The 22,195-nt window shown below is 34.0% G+C and overlaps 1 protein-coding gene across 1 annotated transcript; it reads left to right on the forward strand.

Annotated features, from left to right (window-relative positions):
* Positions 1-811: 811 nt before the first annotated feature.
* Positions 812-21,898, forward strand: LOC101746280 (lysine-specific demethylase RSBN1L). The gene is made up of 12 exons (XM_012697775.4): positions 812-1,254; positions 5,793-6,489; positions 7,131-7,295; positions 7,858-7,975; positions 10,170-10,358; positions 11,989-12,129; positions 12,510-12,646; positions 13,236-13,375; positions 14,431-14,581; positions 15,252-15,391; positions 15,598-15,705; positions 15,912-21,898. The coding sequence occupies exons 1-12, from the start codon at positions 1,044-1,046 to the stop codon at positions 16,712-16,714; spliced, it is 3,000 nt and encodes a 999-aa protein (XP_012553229.1). The 5' UTR covers positions 812-1,043; the 3' UTR covers positions 16,715-21,898.
* Positions 21,899-22,195: the final 297 nt, after the last annotated feature.

A 22,195-nucleotide genomic window follows, 5' to 3' on the forward strand; every position in this document is an offset into this window, starting at 1 on the left:
TGGTAATTTTAGTTACTATTTTCTGAACACGCAATGTAACGAAAAGACTTACGCGAGCGGAGTTTCCGCAAAAAGTAAAAAGAGTGCGTCTGTTATTTTAATTAATTGAGCACAATGCAAAAAATAACAGCTTGTTTTGAAAACCAATCGAAAAATCACGTGATCATTACCCTCTTGATAACATAATTGTTTAGATCTATGCTTATGTCCTCCTGCTCTATGTATGTACTCTACATTCAAATTAATCTTCATCAAAATTATCTAAATCCATGCACAGGTTGATTCACGAATAATATTATTAAATAATATTATTAAATAATATTATTAAATAATATTATTAAATAATATTATTAAATAATATTATTAAATAATATTATTAAGTACTTGTCAAATTTATTATTGAATGATTTTTTTATGTGAACTGCTTAAATGATTGCTAATTTTGTTTTTAATATCTAAAGGCCAAGCTTATTGTTAAACTGGTGAAACTGTCAAGGTCGTCATGTACTTTTTATAAACGACGTGCTCAAGGCCAGTCCAAATTATTTGCGCATGCTATGTACTGCCATCTAACAATTCTTTAAAAAGTGCAAAAAAATCGATGAAATTAATACCATACACTGACACTAGATGTCACTAAAATGCTCTCGTTTGCAGATTTTCTATTTAGTTTTAATTCGACATTATTCGTTTTTTTATTAATTATTTAATGTTACACCTAGGTACTGAAGCAAATAGTTTTAAATTTAAATAAATATAAAAATAAAATAAAAAATGCATCCGTCGCTACGGCTGTATAATCTATGGCTGTATAGTCTAGCTACTGTTGCTTGACGATGTGTACGAATTTCCAGTAAAAAAAGAGAAGTGCTGAGAAACCAGAAATGGCGTCGCAAGTTGTTTTTTATTCGCATTGAATGTTTCTAATCGTCCATTGTGATTTTGAATCTTCTATTCGTTTTCGAGATATAGCAAACAAGTAGCGTCCATGTTTAATTAACTGGAAGTGATCGTTTTATCGTGAAACTGTTGTCGCCGCCACAATGGCGTCATCGAACGAAGCAAGATTGTCCCACGTAAAAGCTGGTGAAAATCTTGAACTCGGCGGTGATTATCGCAAAGCGAACGGCGAAAGTTGTGCCGGTGAGGCTTCTAAGCGGCGTCGCATCTCGCATGACACTAAAAAACCTTCGAGGCCGGGATGCGATCCAAGTGTGTCAACCAAACATATCCATACATCTATCGAATCCAAAGGTATTTTACTTTTATATATATAATTGCAGCACAATTTGAAGCTTAACATTGATGGCTAAAGGTCCATTTAAATCAATATCATTCATTAACTCGCTATAAATTTTGGTGGGAAAAGTAGTAACCTATTATTTTGTTTGTTACATCATTTGAGGTCAAAAATGTTTATAAACAGTCATTATGCGTTTTTTCATGAAATTCATAGGGTAAACGTTCTTTTACAATTTCAACTAAGGTTTTGTGCGCCGTGAATGGCTAGTTCTAAGAATTTCTGAAATCATTGCATCATCGACCTTGCTGATGGTTGAATACTACTTTCTACTTGTTGCATTATTTGAAAAGAAGTAATATAAAATGGTGGTAGACATTTTATTGGTGGTAGGAAGTCTTGTAAGCTTAAATAGGTGTCACGATCCTGTCTATTTCTGTCACAAAACACTACTCTACTCCATTTAGATATGAAGGGTAGTACATCTTTTATATTTATTATACATTTGAATCTTCGACCACTTGTGACCGGATGAAAGGCGATTCTATGCAGCAGAGATGCGATTGTTGCGATGGATGTGTGGAGTAATGAGAATGGATAGAATACGGAATTAATATGTTAGAGGAAGTCTGAAAGTGGCACCTGTACCAGAGAAGCTGTGAAGTGCGCGTTTGGGATGGTATGGACATGTATGTGATGAGACGAAATGAAAATGAGGTTGGTAAGAAAATGTTAACTATGAATGTGGAAGGATATAGAGGAAGAGGTAGACCTAAGAAGAAATGGATGGATTGTGTGAAAGATGATATGGGTAAGACTGGATTGAATGAAGAAATGGTATATGATAGAAGAGGTTGAAACAAGAAAACATGTTGCGACGCCCCCAGGTAGCTGGGAGAAGGGTAGGATAATGATGATGATGATGATCTTCCTCCGCTTGTCTCAAGATGGGTGATGACATATACATTATGCTTACAAGCTCTAGTAACCACTTACACCAAGTGAACTGTGAGCTTATTTACTAATCTATACTGAAAGATTATTTACGGTTTGAGTAAAACTTTTTGAGAACCAAACAAAAAAAACTATGATTTTTTTTCCAATCCGAAGACATTTCCTCCACTTAGCATGGTTAGCACTTAGTATAGTTTTCTTAAGCAGATAATGATGAAAATGTTGTAAGATTTATTTCAAAGCAAATTGTTGTAAGAATGTGTTTAATTTTATTGATTTTGTTTCTAGTTATTTTTACAGTTACTTATAATCTGCACATTTAAAAGACTACAATACTAACATTAACCAATAATATTTTGAAAGTAAAAAAAATAACTTAAAAGAATTTAGTGTAGTTACAAATCTCAATGATAAGAAAATGTGAAAACCAATTTAGTATAAAGATCCACAAGCTTAATATCAGTGAGATTAAAATTATTTGAATGTTGCTTGCTCCAGAAGCTGCCTGCAAAAATTTATTGTAGATCACCAGTTCTGATCAATAATAATTCTATGATTGAATAGTCCATAGAGTCTGCAATTTCTGCAATTTAACTCTTCTAAAAATCCTCTACAGCATTTCTTGACATGTATTCAAAGCCTGGGCTTCCAGTGCTAAGGACTCACACAACATTTTCACACATTTTTTGCATATAATTAACCCTACACACAGAGAACAACAGTTGCCGTTGTGGACTATATTGCTATACTGGCGCAGAGCCAACCTCACAAAATTCAGATCTACTTCAAAGTGTAGAATAAAGTCCATTGCTACAAAGTCAGTCCATATAACATTCATTCATAGATAGGGTAACTACCCACCCATGAAGTTTATATTGGACCTGCTTTAATTATTGAAATTATAATATTCTTAGGCATATATTTAAATCGACAGATTCTGTAAGCGTATTAAAACCACTAGCTACTCACTAAGCTAACTACATACTTTCTATAAATCACAGAATCATCAAACCTACCTGGACTTAGAGCCACCAATCATCTTGAATCTGCACTCTGTGACTCAAACTTAATAAAAAATCAAAGAACACAGAGCTATATTCAGAAGCATATCATAAACTCACTCATATAATTCATAGATAACCCTTAAATTCCTAAAATTTTATATGCTTAACCCTCAACATTTTGTCATAGAAAACAAAACTAAGACACAAAATGTGCATTGCTGCCTGGAAATCCACCGAAACCAGTAGCAATGCCACTGATATTGCAAATCTTTAAACCCTTCTATAGGCTGAGGAAATTGGATTTTAATTTGGGGCAATTTATAATTTAATTATTTTTTTTGGATAATTTGGGATTTATTAGATGTACATAGCCTGGAGTATCTGCTCTAAGTGACGATTATACTGCTACAAATCTGTTCCAGGGCACTTGATGATATGAATAAAAAGAAAAATATGTTTCACTTTGATATATTTTTTTTATAATTCCGATGAACCTATCAAAAATAGAAGAGTAATGGCAGTTTCCCCTTTACAAAATTCAATTTTAAACAAATTTATTGTATCATCTATTTTTAGGTGTCTCGACAATTTTTGCATCCATTTTAAGAATTCCGAAAGAATTCCTACGTTGAAATAATACATTGAAATCAATTAGATTTTGAAATGATAAATTTTGTAATATTTAAATTACGATATATAAGATAAGCTAAGTGTAATTGAAAAGAACAACATGCTGTAGCTATTTCTGGACTTGCTAAGAAAGCATACTTTACAAATCTTTTTTTTGAGACGGAGGCAGAATATTCTTCGGACATCCAAACCGTTCTTTACACCAGATCTACGAAAACGATTCAACGTTAGCCATTTCGATCGACTGCGAGACAAAGCGCCAAGGCGGTGTCTCTATTGTCCCGGGATACTTCGCAGAATCTGAACCAGGAAATAACCACGTCATAATGCCAACGATCACTTATTAGTTTAAATTGTACGCAGTCTGCAGTTACATTTTTTTTGGGAAGGTAGGGTGGTCTGAAGGTCTTTCCAGCTTGATACGGACATGTGGGCGAACACAGGCTTAGCCAGGAGGGGTGGGATTAGCTAACAACTGCCCGAAGGAGACCTAATAGCTCAAGGGAAGCGGTTTCGTGAATGCATCTACAGGATAGGAGTCGCGACCGGCTGTGAAAATACGGTTAGATGTGTGGGTAGTACGCAGATTGAGTTAAAGCGCCGCGCGGTCTTTACTGTTTGTCCCAAATCTGTAAAGACAGGAGCCAGGAGTTTTCTGGAAACTGTTACACTGCGACAGATCAATGCAGTGAAAGTCAAGCTTTTCCTGACGTTCCACTGCTTTCTTAGTTACTTTCGCCTTCGGGTCCTCTGGGGCCTCCCGGCGCACGTCGCCTTGAAGGAGTCTGTGCTGTATCCGTGAAAGCATCAAAGACCTGTGGTTCAATATCTTTAAATTTTCAAAATCTAGAAAATAACGTTTTTTTTTTCGTGTATCTTTAATAGCATAACACTAATTAAATAACTACTTTCATTTAGTAGGCTAAGTTTTGTCTGAATAGTTAATTCAAAAACAGCATGCACTTGTGCGCATTATGTATTTGACTGTACACTCCATCTGTATTTTCAAAGCTTCGCTAGACAAAGAATTACTGCAATTCTGAATGTTAAGTTTTAATGTCAAACTAGCCTCATAAAATGTTTTTTAATTTTCGAGTCTTCCATCAGACATAATTATTTATTCACTGTTGAAATACGAACCTGACTTGGGCACTTATTAAATGTTGATTTCATATGCAAAGATAACACACGTATACCTATCTAGTATATGTATACTAATGCAGACATAGGTAAGATAAGGATCACAAAAATAATAATAGCATAGCATTTTGTACTTACATATTTTCATTGTTGCTAATATACACATTTCAACTAAGCGAGAAAAAAAGTAAAAAAAAAAGATGAAAAAAAACTAAGCGCGAAATTAACATAGGCAACAGGTCATCATTAACTAAACCATATGAAAAGTAATTGTATGATTAGGTAATTAAATCAATCTTCCAAATTATTGGGATAGAATTGTGGTTTTTATTTGAAATCAAATAATAATATTTGATCATTTTAATTCTAATTTGAATGCATCATTTCATTTATGGCTGATTGCTGTGTTTGTTATCCTATGGTTATCGGCTGATATGAACCATTGCTCTCCTTAAAAAATCTATGTTAGCATGTCATTTATTTTGGCTGTGAATCGTCACACGTAATGAAATTGCATACCAATTTTGAAAGATAAGAACTGCCGAGTTCTGTGTTGTGTTTCTTCATATAATTTTATTTTAAATCAGTACTCTATAAACCCAAAAATTGTCACTATGCCACAAGTTATAGTCTTGCTGTATAACATAAATTCTTGTTGAGTAATATACATATTATATTATTATTTATTATATTTTCATAAATTATTTCAAAGTAATGCATATAATAACACTTTGACTACACTAAGTACACTAATAGTAGAATGTCTAAAATAAATTACAAAGTTAAATTACTTTACTATTTGTAAAATTTCCCTTTTTCAACAGGTAAAAAACGAAAACGTAGTCAGGATTCTTCAAAGGTGGTATCCTTGTGGGGTGATGATACAAAACCTGCAAAGTTGAGTAAGATATGGCCCGTTTTTGACTCAGGAGGGTATGGAGATGCAGCTGTGTTAACTCTTCATGTTATGAACAAAACACCAAATTTAATGAATCCTTTACTATATGACTCTCAAAGAGACGATTTTTGTCTAGCGGAATTGAATCAAGAACCATTAAAATCTGATTGGTTCAGAGGCCTTAATGCATCATGGAAACAGACTCAACTTACAAACAAAATAGCCAATAATGATGTAACGAAGAAAATCTTCTCATCAGTGTCCCGCCAGTTACGTATCATCAATACACATCTACAGCAATCAATGTTTAAATATAAATATCCACGGGTCACAAGATCCAATATTCTTCTAGACAATTCGACAGTTAGAAGGCCAGCCACACATTTCAGTCTTACATTAAGGGCAATAAGGTTCCAGGCAACACCAAGAAGAGAGTTACCATGTTATGGAAATCTTGAGTTACCATTAAAACTGAAACAAGAAGGTGGTATGTTACAAGTATATCCTGCCATCAGGAGTCTTAAGGATAATGAGGTTAAAGTAAACATTGAGAATGAACATGTCAAGATGGAGAAAGAAAAAGAGAGAGAAAAAGAACGAGAGAAAGATAAAGATAGAGACAGGTATATTTCAACATAACAATACTGCTTTTTTCTACTAATTTAAATAAACAACCCTTGTTTTAAATGACATTTCCTTAATCTCATAACAATATTTCATATATTCATAAACAGCTTCTAGCGTTTGGCATATATACAGGGTGTCCCAGAAAGAATGCATAATCCTGAAACACCTCATAGTAGAACTATTGAGGACACAAAATAAAAAATTTCAGGTAGTACCCAAATTAATTACCTATATAAAAATACTACATTTCATGATTAAAATTTAAGTTCAGATTAATTTTTACAAAAAGTTAAACAGGTATATCATATCATATGGTTTAGTGCATTCCCATTGGTATAGTCCATGTAGAATGTTATAACACCAAAATCCCTGTGGGTTTCATATGTTTGTAGCTGTTGCATATTACAGAAACGCGCAGTAGTCGGGAAAATAATGGTTTTTTTTTTAAATACCTAAGAAATATTTATTTTTATTTTTTTATTTTGTTTCCCCAATAGCTCTACTATGAGGTGTTTCAGGATTATCCATTCTTCCTGGAACACCCTGTTTGTACCTATTGATCGGAAATGATGTCTGTTATCAGTTTTAGTAAAAAAAAGCAATAAAAGATATGTTAATAAAGTGCTATTACTTTCAGGTCATCGCGTCATTCATCGTGTCACCATTGTAGGCGAAGGTCTCGTGTGAAGCGCTGTTCAATCGGCGTTCAGTGCAGGCGTGATCGAGCCGCCCCCGTTTGTATTGGGGAAGGATGGGGAACTTTGATGGAGAACCCTGACATCAAAGGGCTTAAATATCACAGGTGAGATATATGGAAAATTGGTAGGGAAACCTATAATGTCATTTCTGTGAATGACATTCTCTGAGAGGCCCACGAGTAGATATGAGGTGCCGAGTGGTTATTGAAGACTATAGACATTACCATGATCGTTTCCAGCCGTTTTGAGTCCTAAACTTTTAAACCGAATGTCATAACTGTTTTATGGGAGAAATAGGCAGCAGTAGGCAGTAGGCAGCAGCTTGGCTTTGCTTCTGGCATTGCTGAAATCCATGGGCGACGGTAACCACTTACCATCAGGTGAGCCGTGCGCTCGTCTGCCTACAAAGGCAATAAAAAAAAAAGGCAATACTTATAAACTATACCAGTCCAACTTACCACTATATTTCTGTCACCAAAATGCAGACCTTTAAAAACAAGTAAGAGTATATTTTGTTACATATACTTATAGTTTTATCAGCCCGCTGCAGTTATATTACTGTTATGTTTATTCCTAATGGCTTAGACAGAAATTAAATTGGTCTGAAGATTAGAAAGATAGGCTTTTAGAAGTAAAAGCTATCACTCATTCAAATTTTTTCTACAGGTTAATGCGAGTCGAAACCCACCCAAATGGTGGTGCCAGTGTAGTGTACCTTCACCAGCGAGATGTTGACATGCTGGGCGAACAACAACAGCAGTCTCTGGCCAAAGAGTTTCTAAAGGTAAAAAAATATATGTTTAATTTAAATAACATTTGTTATCATTGAAATACCAATTTCAATTCAATTGTAGAAGTCGTCGTGGCCTAACGGATAAGACGTCCGGTGCATTCGTGTTGAGCGACGCACCGGTACCAATTTTTGTAATGAAATACGTACTCAACAAATGTTCACGATTGATTTCCACGGTGAAGGAATAACATCGTGTAATAAAAATGAAACCCGCAAAATTATAATTTGCGTAATTACTGGTGGTAGGACCTCTTGTTTGTCCGCGCGGGTGGGTACAATCATCCTGCCTATTTCTGCCATGAAGCAGTAATGCGTTTCTGTTTGAAGGGCGGGGCAGCCGTTGTAACTATACAGATACCTTGGAACTTATATCTCAAGGCGGGTGGCCCATTTACGTTGTAGATGTCTATCGGCTCCGGTAACCACTTAACACCAGGTGGGCTGTGAGCTCTCCACCAATTTACGCAAATAAAATTATAGAAAAAAATAAAGGACTGATAAGTTATATTTATTATAAAAAAGAAATAAATTCTTATATTAGCACATCAGAAAATTATAAGTTTATCATCTTTGTATAGTAACCGGCAAACATCTTGAGCAAATGACCTTGACTGTGCAGAACCGAATTTTAGATCACTTTGGTGGTGAGGGTGAGGCGCGACGGCAGGGGAAATCGTATCGAGCGCGTTATTGGTAGATCAGTCGAACCTTGTGTCACGCACCGCGCCCTCGTTCCGCTTGCTCCCAAAGTACGCTTGCGTACAGTGAAAAGTCTATCGTTATTAATTGTTAAGTTATTTGTTATAATTGCTTGTTGACTTTGTTGCCATTGCTATTTGTTGAGTGTTTGTTGATTTTTTATAAAACATACACTATGCCGCGACAAACCGGTGTAGTATTCAAAAGAAAGGGTAGAAAAATTGTGTACGACGTATATTGCTTCATTATAAAACAGGGGAATAATGATATGGAACAATTAAAACAGACTTCGGAAGTAACAAAACCATCAGTGAGGGCTGTTAGGTGCATTATTAAGGAAGCTAAAGGCTCTGGCTTGCTCGCCGTGTTTCGGAATCCGGGTAAGAAAAGATCAGGGAAGAAGAAAGTTACCGGAATGGATAGTTTCGTTCAATCTGTAATAAAAAGATGTAATCATAATAACTACATAACAAGCAGCGAAACTCCGTACCGTAGAAAGGCTTCGAAAATTTTAAAGAAGATATAAATTTTAATGGCTCGGAATGAAGCTTACGACGTATTATGAAAGAGCTAGGCTTTAGATGGAAAAAAAGAACAGAAAATAATCGGAAGCTGGTAATTGAAAAAAGTAACATTCGATTACTACGAATCGAATATCTTCAAAAAATAATTAATTATAGACAAAAAAGAAGACCGAATCGACCGAGTTGTAAACTACACCGATGAGCCCTATGTCGACTAATCACGATGATAGCGACTCGGGTGATGAAAACAGTGATGATGATGATGGTCAAGATTATGATAACGAAAAAAAATATACAAATACCAGCTTCGCTTCAACTGAACCAAGACCTGGCAACAGCTCTAGTTTTGACTTAATAGAAGGAATATCTATTTTACCCCAAGATTAAATTATTACAATTATTAACCTAAATTTTTTGTTGATGTTCTAATAAATATATAAAAAAATACATATGTTGATTTTAATAATTTAATTGCATTATGACGCAGAGTAAATAATGTTTTTGCACGTGAGTGTACCATGCGCAAACTTACCCCCACTACGTCAACAAATGCTCAAGAAGTTTGCCGGCTATTATAACTGGTGTGAAAGTGTATTCATTTAATGTTTCATTTAAATAACATTTGTTATCATTGAAATACCAATTTCAATTCCATTTAAAAAAAAATAGTGTTTTTTTCCCCTACCTATGCTGATAGCCTTGAGAGGCTATTTCAGCTTTACCCTAACACGTAGGTGAGCTCACGGGGCTCAAACCGGAGTGTTGCTAACACTGGCCCTAGCAAGAGCAGTGCTTCGCAGAATCTACCACCGGATCGGAAACGCGACCCACTGAGAAGATCCGGCGAGAAACTCAGTGGGCTGTGTCTATGGGTTAATTCGCTCGTCGAGCCCTTCGTCGCAAGCGACGGGTCGACGAGGACGGTGGAGATAGTGTGTAATGAGTGTCCAACGTGTCGACAGCTGGTGTTCTCGGAAGACAGTGAGGGTTGGGCCCGGTTCGTGTGCGGCGTGGTTCGCGGCGCGGCGGCTCCCTTCCCGTGCCTCCTCCAGCATCTCGCGCACAAGCACCCCACGCTGCCGGTCAAGGCCGGCGTGTTGGCCAGAGCATCGGACATCGAGACTACCACGCTCGCACGATACTATCAGCAGGTACACTACAGCATCTTTTTTTTTTTTTTTTCCTACCTAAGCTGAGAGCCTTGAGAGGCTATATCAGCGTAACCCTAATTTACTCGTCGAACCCTTCGTCGCAAGCGACGGGTTCGACGAGAACGGTGACCGGTGCTTGAAGTACCTAGAAGCACCGTTAGTGGATCGGGAGGATCCGAGATGACGTGTTTTGGGCGACGTCGACTGCTTTCCATTCTGTCCGCAGGATCGGGAATGTAGTTACCGGCGGCCACGATGAGAGGGTTCTCGTGTCGTGCCGCTTTATCGAAGTGGCTTTTTTTTATTACTTGTAAGTCACAATTTACCCGGTGCTAAGTGATTACCCAACATAGACCTCATCGTCAATGCCAACACATACCGATATATAATTTTCATTTATTTTGTGAAATGACTATCTGTAGTCTACAAATCGAAGCATGTTGCTGATAACTTTATTTCTGTAATCTGACGAAGCATGTTGCGGATAATAACATGTACTTTTAGGTTAGGAATATTGTGTTCTTTTTTTTTATAATAAATAAATTTAATTTAATCGGAATATAATATGACTGTTTCGAAGTATAAGTACATAGGGCTACATAACTTACCTACTCATCCTACTTGTGCCCGCTTCCAGTATGCCCTAACGTGCCCAGAGTGTGGCGCCTTTTACTATTCAAGTTAAATATCCTTCTTGCCATACCAGCTCTTTCAGGAAGTAAATCAATTACTTGAGATCAAAGATCTTAGAGTGCCAAGGTTTTTTAACTGATGGTCTGCAAATCCGTCGTACTTCATCAGCGACTATGTAATCTGCTATCATGCAAGCCTTTACACTGAACAGATAAAATTATTGAAAACCCTTATATAAAAATACATATTAATTATTACTAGTGGTCCTCTATCAGGTAGTCGAAATTCGACTATAATTGAAATTATAAGACACCAATATGGTTCTATTTTCAAAGACTATTCTATAATCACAGATATTGCCAAGACTACACTTTAGAAAAATATTAATAAAAACAAACAATGTTTACATGGTGTGTGTAATGATTTTTTTTATCAATTTAATATATTTTTAATGCATAATTAAAAAAAATATACTCTATAAGTGTGTGAAATTTCATACTCCTCTGTCCGCACAATTTTCGTAAATATAATAATATAGATTATACTACTAAGCTCACAATACTTATTTAACAATTTGATTGTGTATGATTTCAAGGAAATTGGGAATTTTAGCTATAATAATAATAATAATAATAATAATGTTTTTATTTCAAGTATCCATGACTCATATAAATTGTTAATAAGACTTAGACCTATGTTAGTAGTTATATTTACATCACAATGAATTACTGTGGTAACATCCCATGGGAGATGGCACCACAGCGACCCATGTATATACAGTCCAGCCTGCTTGCGATCATGCTCAGGATACTGTTGGAGCTGTCCCTCACTCTGTTTACCAGAGATGCACACCTCTTACGCATGGTAGCGTAAAAACAATCTATGTGCGCGTCTGCAAACATCCCTGATGCGCTACAAAAGCGGGGCAGCACCACCAGCACCCTAAACGCGTTATTGTATTGAACGCTATATTTACCTAAAATATTTCTTCATGCAGGTTCAACAAACATATGCAGCAGGCACTTTCCGTTGTGGTCCGTTACACCAAATATCTCTGGTAGGCACGGTACATGAGGAAGTTGGAGGCTATTTCCCTGACATGCTGGAGATGCTGGCTTCATGTCCATTTCTTAACATGGTAAGTACTTGATGATTGTTTTGCATCATGTTTCCCCTTCCAAGTATTCTTTCCATGATAGCCATTGGGCTCTTGACTATTTACCATCATCATTTGCAATTCATAAATAAATTTGACAAGTTACAGAAGCTACATTCATATCAATGTTGGCAGTTGGAACATTACTTCAGGTTATTTCACATATAAAATAATAGAAAAGCAATCTGCTTGTTTTTATATAACAATTACTTCTCAATATATATTATTTTATTTGAGCAAGGTTTTTTTTTAAATTCATAACACTTAAGTTCGATGCTAGCTAATATGTAGCTTACCCGAAACAGATGAAAATGGTAGTAATTGTTGTCTTTATAAATGTAATCATTATGTTGTGCACTCAGACCATGCCGTGGGGTCCATTATCAGCTGTGGAAATGGATCCTCAAGAATCGAATGATGGACCAATATTGTGGATTCGTCCCGGGGAACAGCTTGTTCCCACTGCAGAACTAGGGAAGAGTCCAATTAAGAAGAGAAGGTATTATAAATCATTTTAATTAATTCAGTAGACTAGTTTATTAAAATAAATAGGTTTTTATAAATTCATGTAGTACTAATAATTAGTATTTACTAGAGCTCATAAATATCACAATGTGATCTCTACCTCCCCTCCTTGGAACATGTCTCAGTAGTATTTCATTACACTACCACCAATTTTTCGCATGGAATAACAATGTGTTTAGTATCCAAATAAATAAAAATATATGTTTAAGGTTTTTTTTTTGTTAATCCATTCTCTGGTAATGACAAGACTATCTGATTGTATTGATTTTTTTCTGTAGAAATAGCAGCAGCTCATTAGCCTGTTATATTTATTTATTTGGGAAACAAACAGTACAATACAAACATATAATATTTTAAATAATATAGCTAAAACAATAACCAAATATGTTTCCACAATCAAAATCACATATAAGTAGAAAGTGAACAGAGAAGAGAAATTTAAAATTACAAAAAAAACAAAAGCAACACAATACGCCCATCTTTTTTTATACATAATATAATAGATACATAAACCTGCAAAGAGCTTTCGATTACATTGCCCTCCCGATTTTGATCATTTACAGGACGGGTATAAACGAACTCCGCAACCTGCAATACTTGCCGCGGTACAGCGAGGCTCGCGAGTTTCTGTTCGAAGACCGGACGCGGGCTCACGCCGACCACGTCGGACACGGACTCGATAGGATCACTACAGCCGCTGTTGGTAGGTATCTTATTGTTAAGAGGTTGTGTTGGATAAAATTTAAGATTCGGTTTTCTAGAAAATTACGGACAATCAAAATCGATCGATCATCACAGGGGATTTGTTTGTTGCTCATGTACTTATTACTCATTAGTATTCGCTATAGCAAACGAAGTAGATAGATACCCCGCCTTACAATCTGGAACGCAGTCGAAGGTCTATTCCAGCTGCTTCGCAATATGATCTCTATAAAGTTTTTGTGAACGCTCGTCGTCCGTCTACAAAATTGCGTTAGTTGTATATTATCAGTAAAATGAATTATTAGCATTGCTCGATACAAACACACTGGGCGCCTTATATTATAATTTGCTAACATAATTCGGTAAGTACTCAATATCTTATTCCTGATCGATTTTCGTAACTCGAGGACTGCAATTTACTTAGCGTAGGAATAGGCACTTTTTTTTATTGCTTAGTTGGGTGGACGAGCTCACAGCCCACCTGGTATTAAGTGGTTACTGGAGCCCATAGACATCCACAAAGTAAATGGGCCACCCACCTTGAGATATAAGTTCTAAGGTCTCAAGTATAGTTACAACGGCTGTCCCACCCTTCAAACCGAAACGCATTACTGCTTCACGGCAGAAATAGGCAGGGTGGTGGTACCCACTCGCGTGGACTCACAAGAGGTCCTACCACCAGTAATTACGAAAATTATAATTTTGCGGGTTTGATTTTTATTACACGATGTTAATCCTTCACCGTGGAAGTCAATCGTGAACATTTGTTGAGTACGTATTTCATTAGAAAAATTGGTACCCGTCTGCGGGATTCGAACACCGGTGCATCGCTCAACACGAATGCACCGGACGATTTATCCGTTAGGCCACGACGACTTCAAATGACACGTACCAACCCATATTCCTTAAGAAACGTGATTAGAACCTGAAAAGGTACTGAAGACTTTCTGTGTTTTGATAAAGCACCCTGTGTTTGCTAATAGACAACAAAAACAGTACAAGAATGAACCTTATCTTAAAGTCAGTAAGATCTAAACATAATTGTTTTCTGCACAGGTGTGTTGAAAGGAATCCAGTGCGGAGACGACAGCGACCGTGGACGCATAACGAAAGACGTGGTCGCATTCCACGCGGCCGACTTCAACAAACTCGTTCAGCTCCTTCAGTTGGATCTGTACGAGCCTCCCATATCGCAGTGTGTCACATGGTATGTACATAATGAAAAAATATTATTGTAGCCTTATTTTCGATTATTTAGATAAATAATTATATAAATAAATAAATCATCATTGTCAAACCAAAATCTGTTATGTGCACTTTTTGAGATTTTTACTTTTTGACCTTTTCGTATAGTTCACAGCCCTATCTACCGTATAAAAAAACCTGTTATGTGTCTATAGCTTTCATTTGATAGTGTTCTTAAAAATTCACCTTCATATTAAATTTTATACGATAATGTTTTTACTCGTTAATTCAAAATAGAGTTTTTGCACACAGCAGATTCTAGTTTGACAGCGACGAAATGATAAATGATTTCGATGATTTCGATAATAATGCAGTGCATACAATAATTTTGACACCATTTTGCAATTCCTGCGAACTTATTTGTAAAATGATTTCTATATATTATAAAAGCAAGTAAAGATAACATCTTATCTTCAGAACGGATCAAACTGATTTTTCACCATCAGTGTATAATGAAGATTTATGTAAATTGTCCAATACTAAAATAAATCAGTCTATGTCCATATTTTGAACATAGACTGATTTATTGGACTTTCATGTGAAGATGCAAGAAATCTAATAAACCATGTAAATAGGGATTGTTAAAACCTAATCAGCAATGTCCTATACAATGTCTGTTTTTTTTTTAACAGGCTAGAAGAAGCAAAGCTCAATCAGTTACGCAGAGAGGGAGTGCGATATTCAAGATTGCCTCTGTGCTCAGACGATATTTACTTTTTACCAAGAAATATTATACATCAATTTCGGACAGTCTCTGCCGTGACGTCAGTCGGTAAGTGTTGGAGTAAATATCATAATTTTAAAATTGTACTTAATTGCATTGTATAATGATAAATTAATTTCCCAATTTTATATGGGTGTAATGTTGCAATAGAAACTCACATTATTTTTAAAATGTTATGTTTATCTGTCATTCTGGTTGTGCATGTCTCTATTATCAATAAGGTTGGTATTCTAAATCGATATTTTTATTTTCAGCATGGCATTTACGTCTAAAGCAATATTATCCTTCATCGGAAGCGTCATCTCCGGCTGAAGAACGTCCTGCGGCCGATCCTGAACCCGTGATCATCAATAACACACCCGGTAACTAATAAAATTTATTGAGATGTAGATTTGAAGTTAAGATAATAATTTAATGAAATATAGATAATAGAGAGTATGAATAATAAATGCGACGAATCACTATTATCACTATTATTAAATAAATAAAAAACAGGTCAATATTAAATACTGTAAGAAATACCATACCACAGTAAAATATATGAGTAAAGTGTGTTTATTATTCACAGAAAAGTCATCAAAACACAAAGTGGGCGTGATCGAAATGAGAGCTCTGAGCGCGAAGTTCCAGAAATCCGCCATGAAACTATCAACTGGTGGACGCAAGAGTCTTGATACACAAACGAAGGACAAACACACAGATAAGAAGTCAGACAAAGATAAAACAGACAAACCTGATGTGAAATCCGAGAAAGTGGAGGTCAAAGCGGAAGTAAAGGCAGATTCAAAACTTGAAAGGCCAGATATTAAAACTGAGAAATCTTATACACCAGTCGAAAAATCAGAGACTATAGAGAAAATTGAATTGAAAACTGTAAAAGTTGAACCTAAATCAGATAGACCTGATCACAAACCAGACAAAACTGACGATAAACCAGAAAAGTCTAGTAAAACCCCTGAAAGACTTGATATTAAATCATCAAAATCTGAAGGGAAAATTGACAAGGACTTAAAAACAGAGAAACCCGAGAAGTTAGACAAGACTGACAGATCAGATAAAACAGAGAGAACAGAATCTAGAGATAAAATTGACAAAGACTCGAAGTCTGAAAAAACTGACAGCAAAAGGTCTGAGAAATCTGACAAAACTCATAGGCACAAAGATGACAAGCATAGATCAGAGAGGTCTGACAAACATGATCATAGGCGGCACTCATCTTCCCGCCATAAATCGCACAAGTCTCATCGGAGAGAGCGCTCCGATGATAGAAGTAGGCCCAATGAGAAGAATGACAGACACGGAAGGGAAAAAACCACCGAGAAAGAATCTGTGAAAGTTCATACTAGTGCAGTGCATCGACCACCAGACTAGCTATCGTACAAGTGATTTATCGGGACATAAATTGTAAATGTGTTTTCTGTGTTGTGTTGAAGAAATTTGGATTGGACATGAGTACAGGTATGAATTTTTATCTTGGTTGATGGTTGACTGTTTATTACGCGATAGAAATTACCCCTGTCAACAATTCAAAGAAGTATTTGGGTCACCAACTTTGTTATAGATAAGTTTTTGAGGCTATTAAAAATATAAAAATAAATTCAATGATTCTAAAAAAATTGACAAATCAGTATATTTCCATTGAAATTGCTTCACTTCACTTTTGTAATGTACAATTTAATTTTTTATTTCAAAACTAAGATTATTAACTAGAAGAGTAATTGATTATAAAGTAAAAACAGGAGTCTGGATCTATAATATAGTAGGATTGTAACTTATAGTATGTTTGGTGACCCTAAGAACAGTAACTGTATCTAATGTTAATGAATAGAAACTAATAATTTGAAGTGAGCTATGACAATGGCTGATGTGGATATAAATTAATTGTATATGTCAAACATAACACCATACATTACAAATTAGTTTCTGAAATCTCAATACATAATTTGTTTTTATAGAAATATACCCTTAAAATTGGTATTTCTACTTAAAAAACCCTCCTTAAAATAGTCATATAATCATAGATAATAAATATGATTGATTGTAAGCATAATTTAATTTCTAAAGTTATTTTAATGAAAAAACTAGATAAACGTTTTGAAGAATGAATTTCCTTTTAAAAGTTTATAAAATTGTAAGTAATGTTAATGATTTACTTATTTGATAAACAAAAGTAATAAACATGAAAGGCAAGTGTGGATCTCATGTTGTGAATGAAAGATTTACGTTTGTTCATTAGATGTACACATCATTTGTGGATGTTTTAGGCGATTTAATGAATTTGAGGAGATAATAACAAAGATAAATTATTACAGTGTAGCAGTCAAGCTACTGTTGTCTTCCATTTGTGGTCCATTGCACCATCAAATTTTGTTAATTACAGAAAAAGAAAAAGTATTGAAAAAGAACAAGTACCCATTTCTAAATAAATAAAAAGTCATGTATCATTTGCTAAAAGAACCTATGAAAATAATATCAAAAACTTTTTAAAGAATGTAATGTTGACAATAAGGATGTAGAAAGCATTACGGTTTCATTTATTTATATTTGTCAGTTATAATATAAATCTCCTCATTTCTAAAACTTTGTATTACCATCAAGTGCCCTTTCAAATTTCGATCTGAACCTCATGTGTTGTAAGGTTCGAATTTCTTCAATGAAACCTAAAAGCACGATACGTTAAATTTAGTACATGCAGTAAGTAGGTTATGTAAATTATTGTTTAAAAGTCTCTCAGAGGCTATGTTTATAAGTGCGAATGGTGATGCAGTTTTACAAGTTACATTTTTTGTTTACATTTTAAACTGGTTAGAATAGGGTATTTGAATGTATTCAAAAAGTGTTTAAAATAAAATAATTAAAAGACACTATTGAAAGTGATTTTTTATGATATCCTAGTAAGAAATGTTGAATATGCTCTTATTTCACGTTTAATTTCTATAGAAATTTATTAATTTGGCCCTAAAATTTTTTAGGTTTGGTTCAACCGTATGGCAGTATTGAGTAACATTATTGGTTTATGAAATAGTTACATTGATATTTCTTAATCGAAAGGAAATACATTATATATATTGTTGTTTTTTTCTTCTAAACAAATATATTTCCGATTACACAAACAAATACGATTTAAAAAAAAAAACTATTATAAATAATATGTTATGAAGAATCTATATTACTAGCACTGCCCAATACTAACTGATTTTGAACATATCCTACAGCTGTTTATTTGACAAAAAAATGCATTTAATATGGACAATATTATTGATATGTCTAAATTTAAATTGGAAATTTGAAAAATCATAAGGTCTTGTAAAACTACATCTTAACTTCATTTTTGAAAGATTTTAAAGAAACAATATGAGATAAGTGAATTTTTAAAGGAAAAATAGATAAAGTTTTCACACAATAAGTACTAAAACTGCACTAAAAATATAATAATTAAAAATAGCTTTTGAATAGGTTTTAATAATATTGTTTTTTTTTTCTTTTAAACTTAGTTATCAGTTTGATTTCCACTAATAAATTTATTGATCTCAAAAAGCTTATTGGTTTTTTATTCAAAAAGTTGTGATTTAAGGAATGATGGTCACAATAATCTCTCAAGTTTAAAATTTACTACAACAGCCAACTTGATTGTGGAAAATTCAAATGAAATTCCAAAATTTTGTAAAAGAATTATTTCCATACTAAATCTTGTAAATTGCCCCGAAATAAGCACTGCACCTTGAAAAATAAAATATATGGCTGGATGATGACAAAGTCATAGAATGATACTTATGCTTGTTTTCTGATAGAGAAATCAATTTTAAAGGACAGAAATAGGTACTAATTTTTATCAAAACTTATGTATTTCTATTCCTTTTTTTTGTATGAAGTAACTGTTGTTTCTTACCATGAGCATTTGATTGTTGTCAGCATGTATAATTTGTTGCTCATTAAAGATTCAACCCAATTTTGCGTCAGTAAAAGAACATACAAAAAGAAGATTAACGCGAGACTCATTCACTAGATCTTAATTTAAAAAAAAAACGAATTTAACGCCTTGTACTGAAGTAGTACCCAAAGACAAAATCTATTGTAGCCACGTTACTGATACTTCAAACTATTTCTCAATAATAACAAATGAAGATTCTTAAATTCATATAAAGGACTTGATGTGTGATCCTAGTTGAGTACAATTTGTGCCCCTAATGCCCATTTTAACACGCATATAAGGATTATATACAGAAATCATACACTTTAATATTATGTAAATAAGTTTAGGGCACCGAAAATTACCGTATATCTTAGAAAAGAATACAGTATTACTAAATATATAATAATATAAAGATTTTTCATGTTGTAAAATAACTTTATTTATTTTACAGTAATTAAAATTTAATTTCAAAGATTCTCTATCACATGATGCATAATAAGCTGCGGTGTTGAATTTTTTTGTTGAATTTTTTTTACAATTGAACGGGAAAAACTTTAAAATGTATTGTTGAAAATTATATCATAAGAAAATGAGAATAAGTTTTCCTCGTAATTGCGATTTTACTGTAAATATGTATCTATTGTAATGTTTTTATTTTTATGTTTTTAATTTTTACTTTAAACTTTCTTTTTAATATTTTTAAGGACATTAGTGTTAAAAAAGTTTAAAATAATCCCCAGTAAAGCTCCTTTGAATTTATCGCAAGTCCAGTTGCTCCTTGATGTGATTGATTATGTGAAGTCCACACGTCTTGAAGTGAAAGCCATGTTTAGCAGCTATGAGACAAGGTCAGAAAAAAATTATATAAAATTCAGTATTTAATTAATCTGGAGAAACTTTGATTCTCTTGAGCAAATTATTTTAATTTAAAGAAGTTTATGCCTCTAAACACTCAGGATGTATCAAGTGTATTATAAAAACTAATTACATTCTATTGTACTAACTTTCAACGCGGTATTGCCTAAGTTATTGTACAGTCAATCGCCTACTACTTTTTTTCTTTCTCAATCAGTTATGTATAGAGTAATGTGAAATTTAATGAATTTTCATTTTTTCATTTCATTTTCTAATTTCATTTTTTCATTTCATTTTCTAATTTCATTTTTTCAATTTAATTTCGATATTTTGCCTTAGATTTTCTAAGGCAAAATTTCACTGGTGAAATTAGTTCCATTCATAAATTAACTTAAAAATATAATAAATTATTGTGTAATAAATTTTTTTTATTGACTTTTTATATTTTTATGCGCATTACTTATACATAACTTCAAAAACGTGATAGTAAAAAAAAATCACAGCTAAAACTTTAAAACACCTAGGGTTGAGTGATTATTATTGATCATAACGTCTCTATTTACTACAGTACTTTTATGAAAGATATTGCTTTTTTGAGGCATGCTCATGTTATTTATGTTTCCTGCACCCATGACCAAGAGATGAATAGGCAATTAAAAAAAAAGCGCCACCTTTTACAAAGATTAATGCCGAGTTTACATTACGAAATTAGTGTCATGCATGTTGAGCTCAGTTTCACGGAAGTAGTTTCGATATATGCGAAAGTAATTTCGTTAAAAAAATAGTGTCGCGAAATCCACAGTATCGCAGTAGCCATGGCGCCTTCAACATCAAAGCTGTAATTTGCTATATTTAATGTAGCTAAAGAAATGCTTATATACCTATAAACTTAAAAAAAGACTATCAAGAAAAAAAAGTTGGTAGATTCAAGGATGGTCAAACAAGAAGGCATTTAGGTGCAACGAAATTAGTTTCTGAATTAGCAGATGAAGATCCTGAGAGTTATAAAAACTATTTTCGAATGAGTGAAGATAATTTTGATTTTTTACTGTAGGTGTTTCGGGACCCTTGTCATTGATATTCATTAATAAGATCTATATTTTTTTCTGTACTCCATCGTTGGTTTGCCATTTTCAACGCTTGAAGCGCGTCCGAACTAACAATACACACGTCCGCACAGCGCAGGCCCTTTCGCGACATTAGTTTCACGTCGCGTTTACACTATGAAATTAGTTGCATGACATTAATTTCACCAAAAAATCGCGCAGGGCACGAAACTAATTTCCATGCATGAAATTAATGCATGCATTACGAAAGTATTAAATTACACGTGAAACTGTTAGTAAAACTAATGTCACGAAATTAATTTCATGCCACTAATTTCGTAATGTAAATTCGGCTTAACTTCAAACTATAAAAAAGAATTTTAGTTTGTATTTTTTATTTAACCTCATTTGAAAAGTTTGCAACGGTGAATCTAAGTTGGCCAGATTAACTAATATAATATAATTTTTTTTTTTAAATTTGAATGACCTTTTCTATCTCATCTAATGTCAATAAGATTATAACAGAGTATACAACATTAATTGTATTAGGTCTGAAATGTAGTAAAAACAAAGTTTGTATGAAGAAAACGTTTAAGTGTTTTTGTTAAAAGGAAGTGCCCTCTGGTTTCAGTGATTGATGTGATCGAAAGAGAAAAGAGATATATTTAACCTATTTATATTTAGGTGGTTAATTTATTGTTTCAAATTTCCTATTTTTTTTAATTAGACTATGAATTAAAATTGTAGTTTTATTTTTTACCCCTCTCTCCTTATTTACGTGCAAGTGAAGATGTTTGTGATTGTATTGTTCTAGGAAAATATAAAGTATCAACACAATACGTAAAAATACATTATTTTTTTTATTGCTTATGTGCGTGGACGAGCTCACAACCCACCTGGTTTTTAAGTGGTTACTGGAGCCCATAGACATAATCAAAAGCATCTCGGTCACCTCGCCGAACTCGTCTCTTGCAACGAAGGGCTTGATGAGTAAATTAACCCATAGACTGAGCACTGAGACAGCCCACTGAGTTTCTC

This window comes from Bombyx mori, chromosome 27 (assembly GCF_030269925.1).
Source record: "Bombyx mori chromosome 27, ASM3026992v2".
Lineage (NCBI taxonomy): Eukaryota > Metazoa > Arthropoda > Insecta > Lepidoptera > Bombycidae > Bombyx > Bombyx mori.

Coding starts and splice junctions, on each gene's coding strand:
- LOC101746280 (XM_012697775.4), top strand. CDS start 1,044: ATGGCGTCATCGAACGAAGCAAGATTGTCCCACGTAAAAGCTGGTGAA. Junction 6,490..7,130: donor AAAGATAAAGATAGAGACAG/GTATATTTCAAC, acceptor TATTACTTTCAG/GTCATCGCGTCATTCATCGT. Junction 12,130..12,509: donor CATGTCCATTTCTTAACATG/GTAAGTACTTGA, acceptor TTGTGCACTCAG/ACCATGCCGTGGGGTCCATT.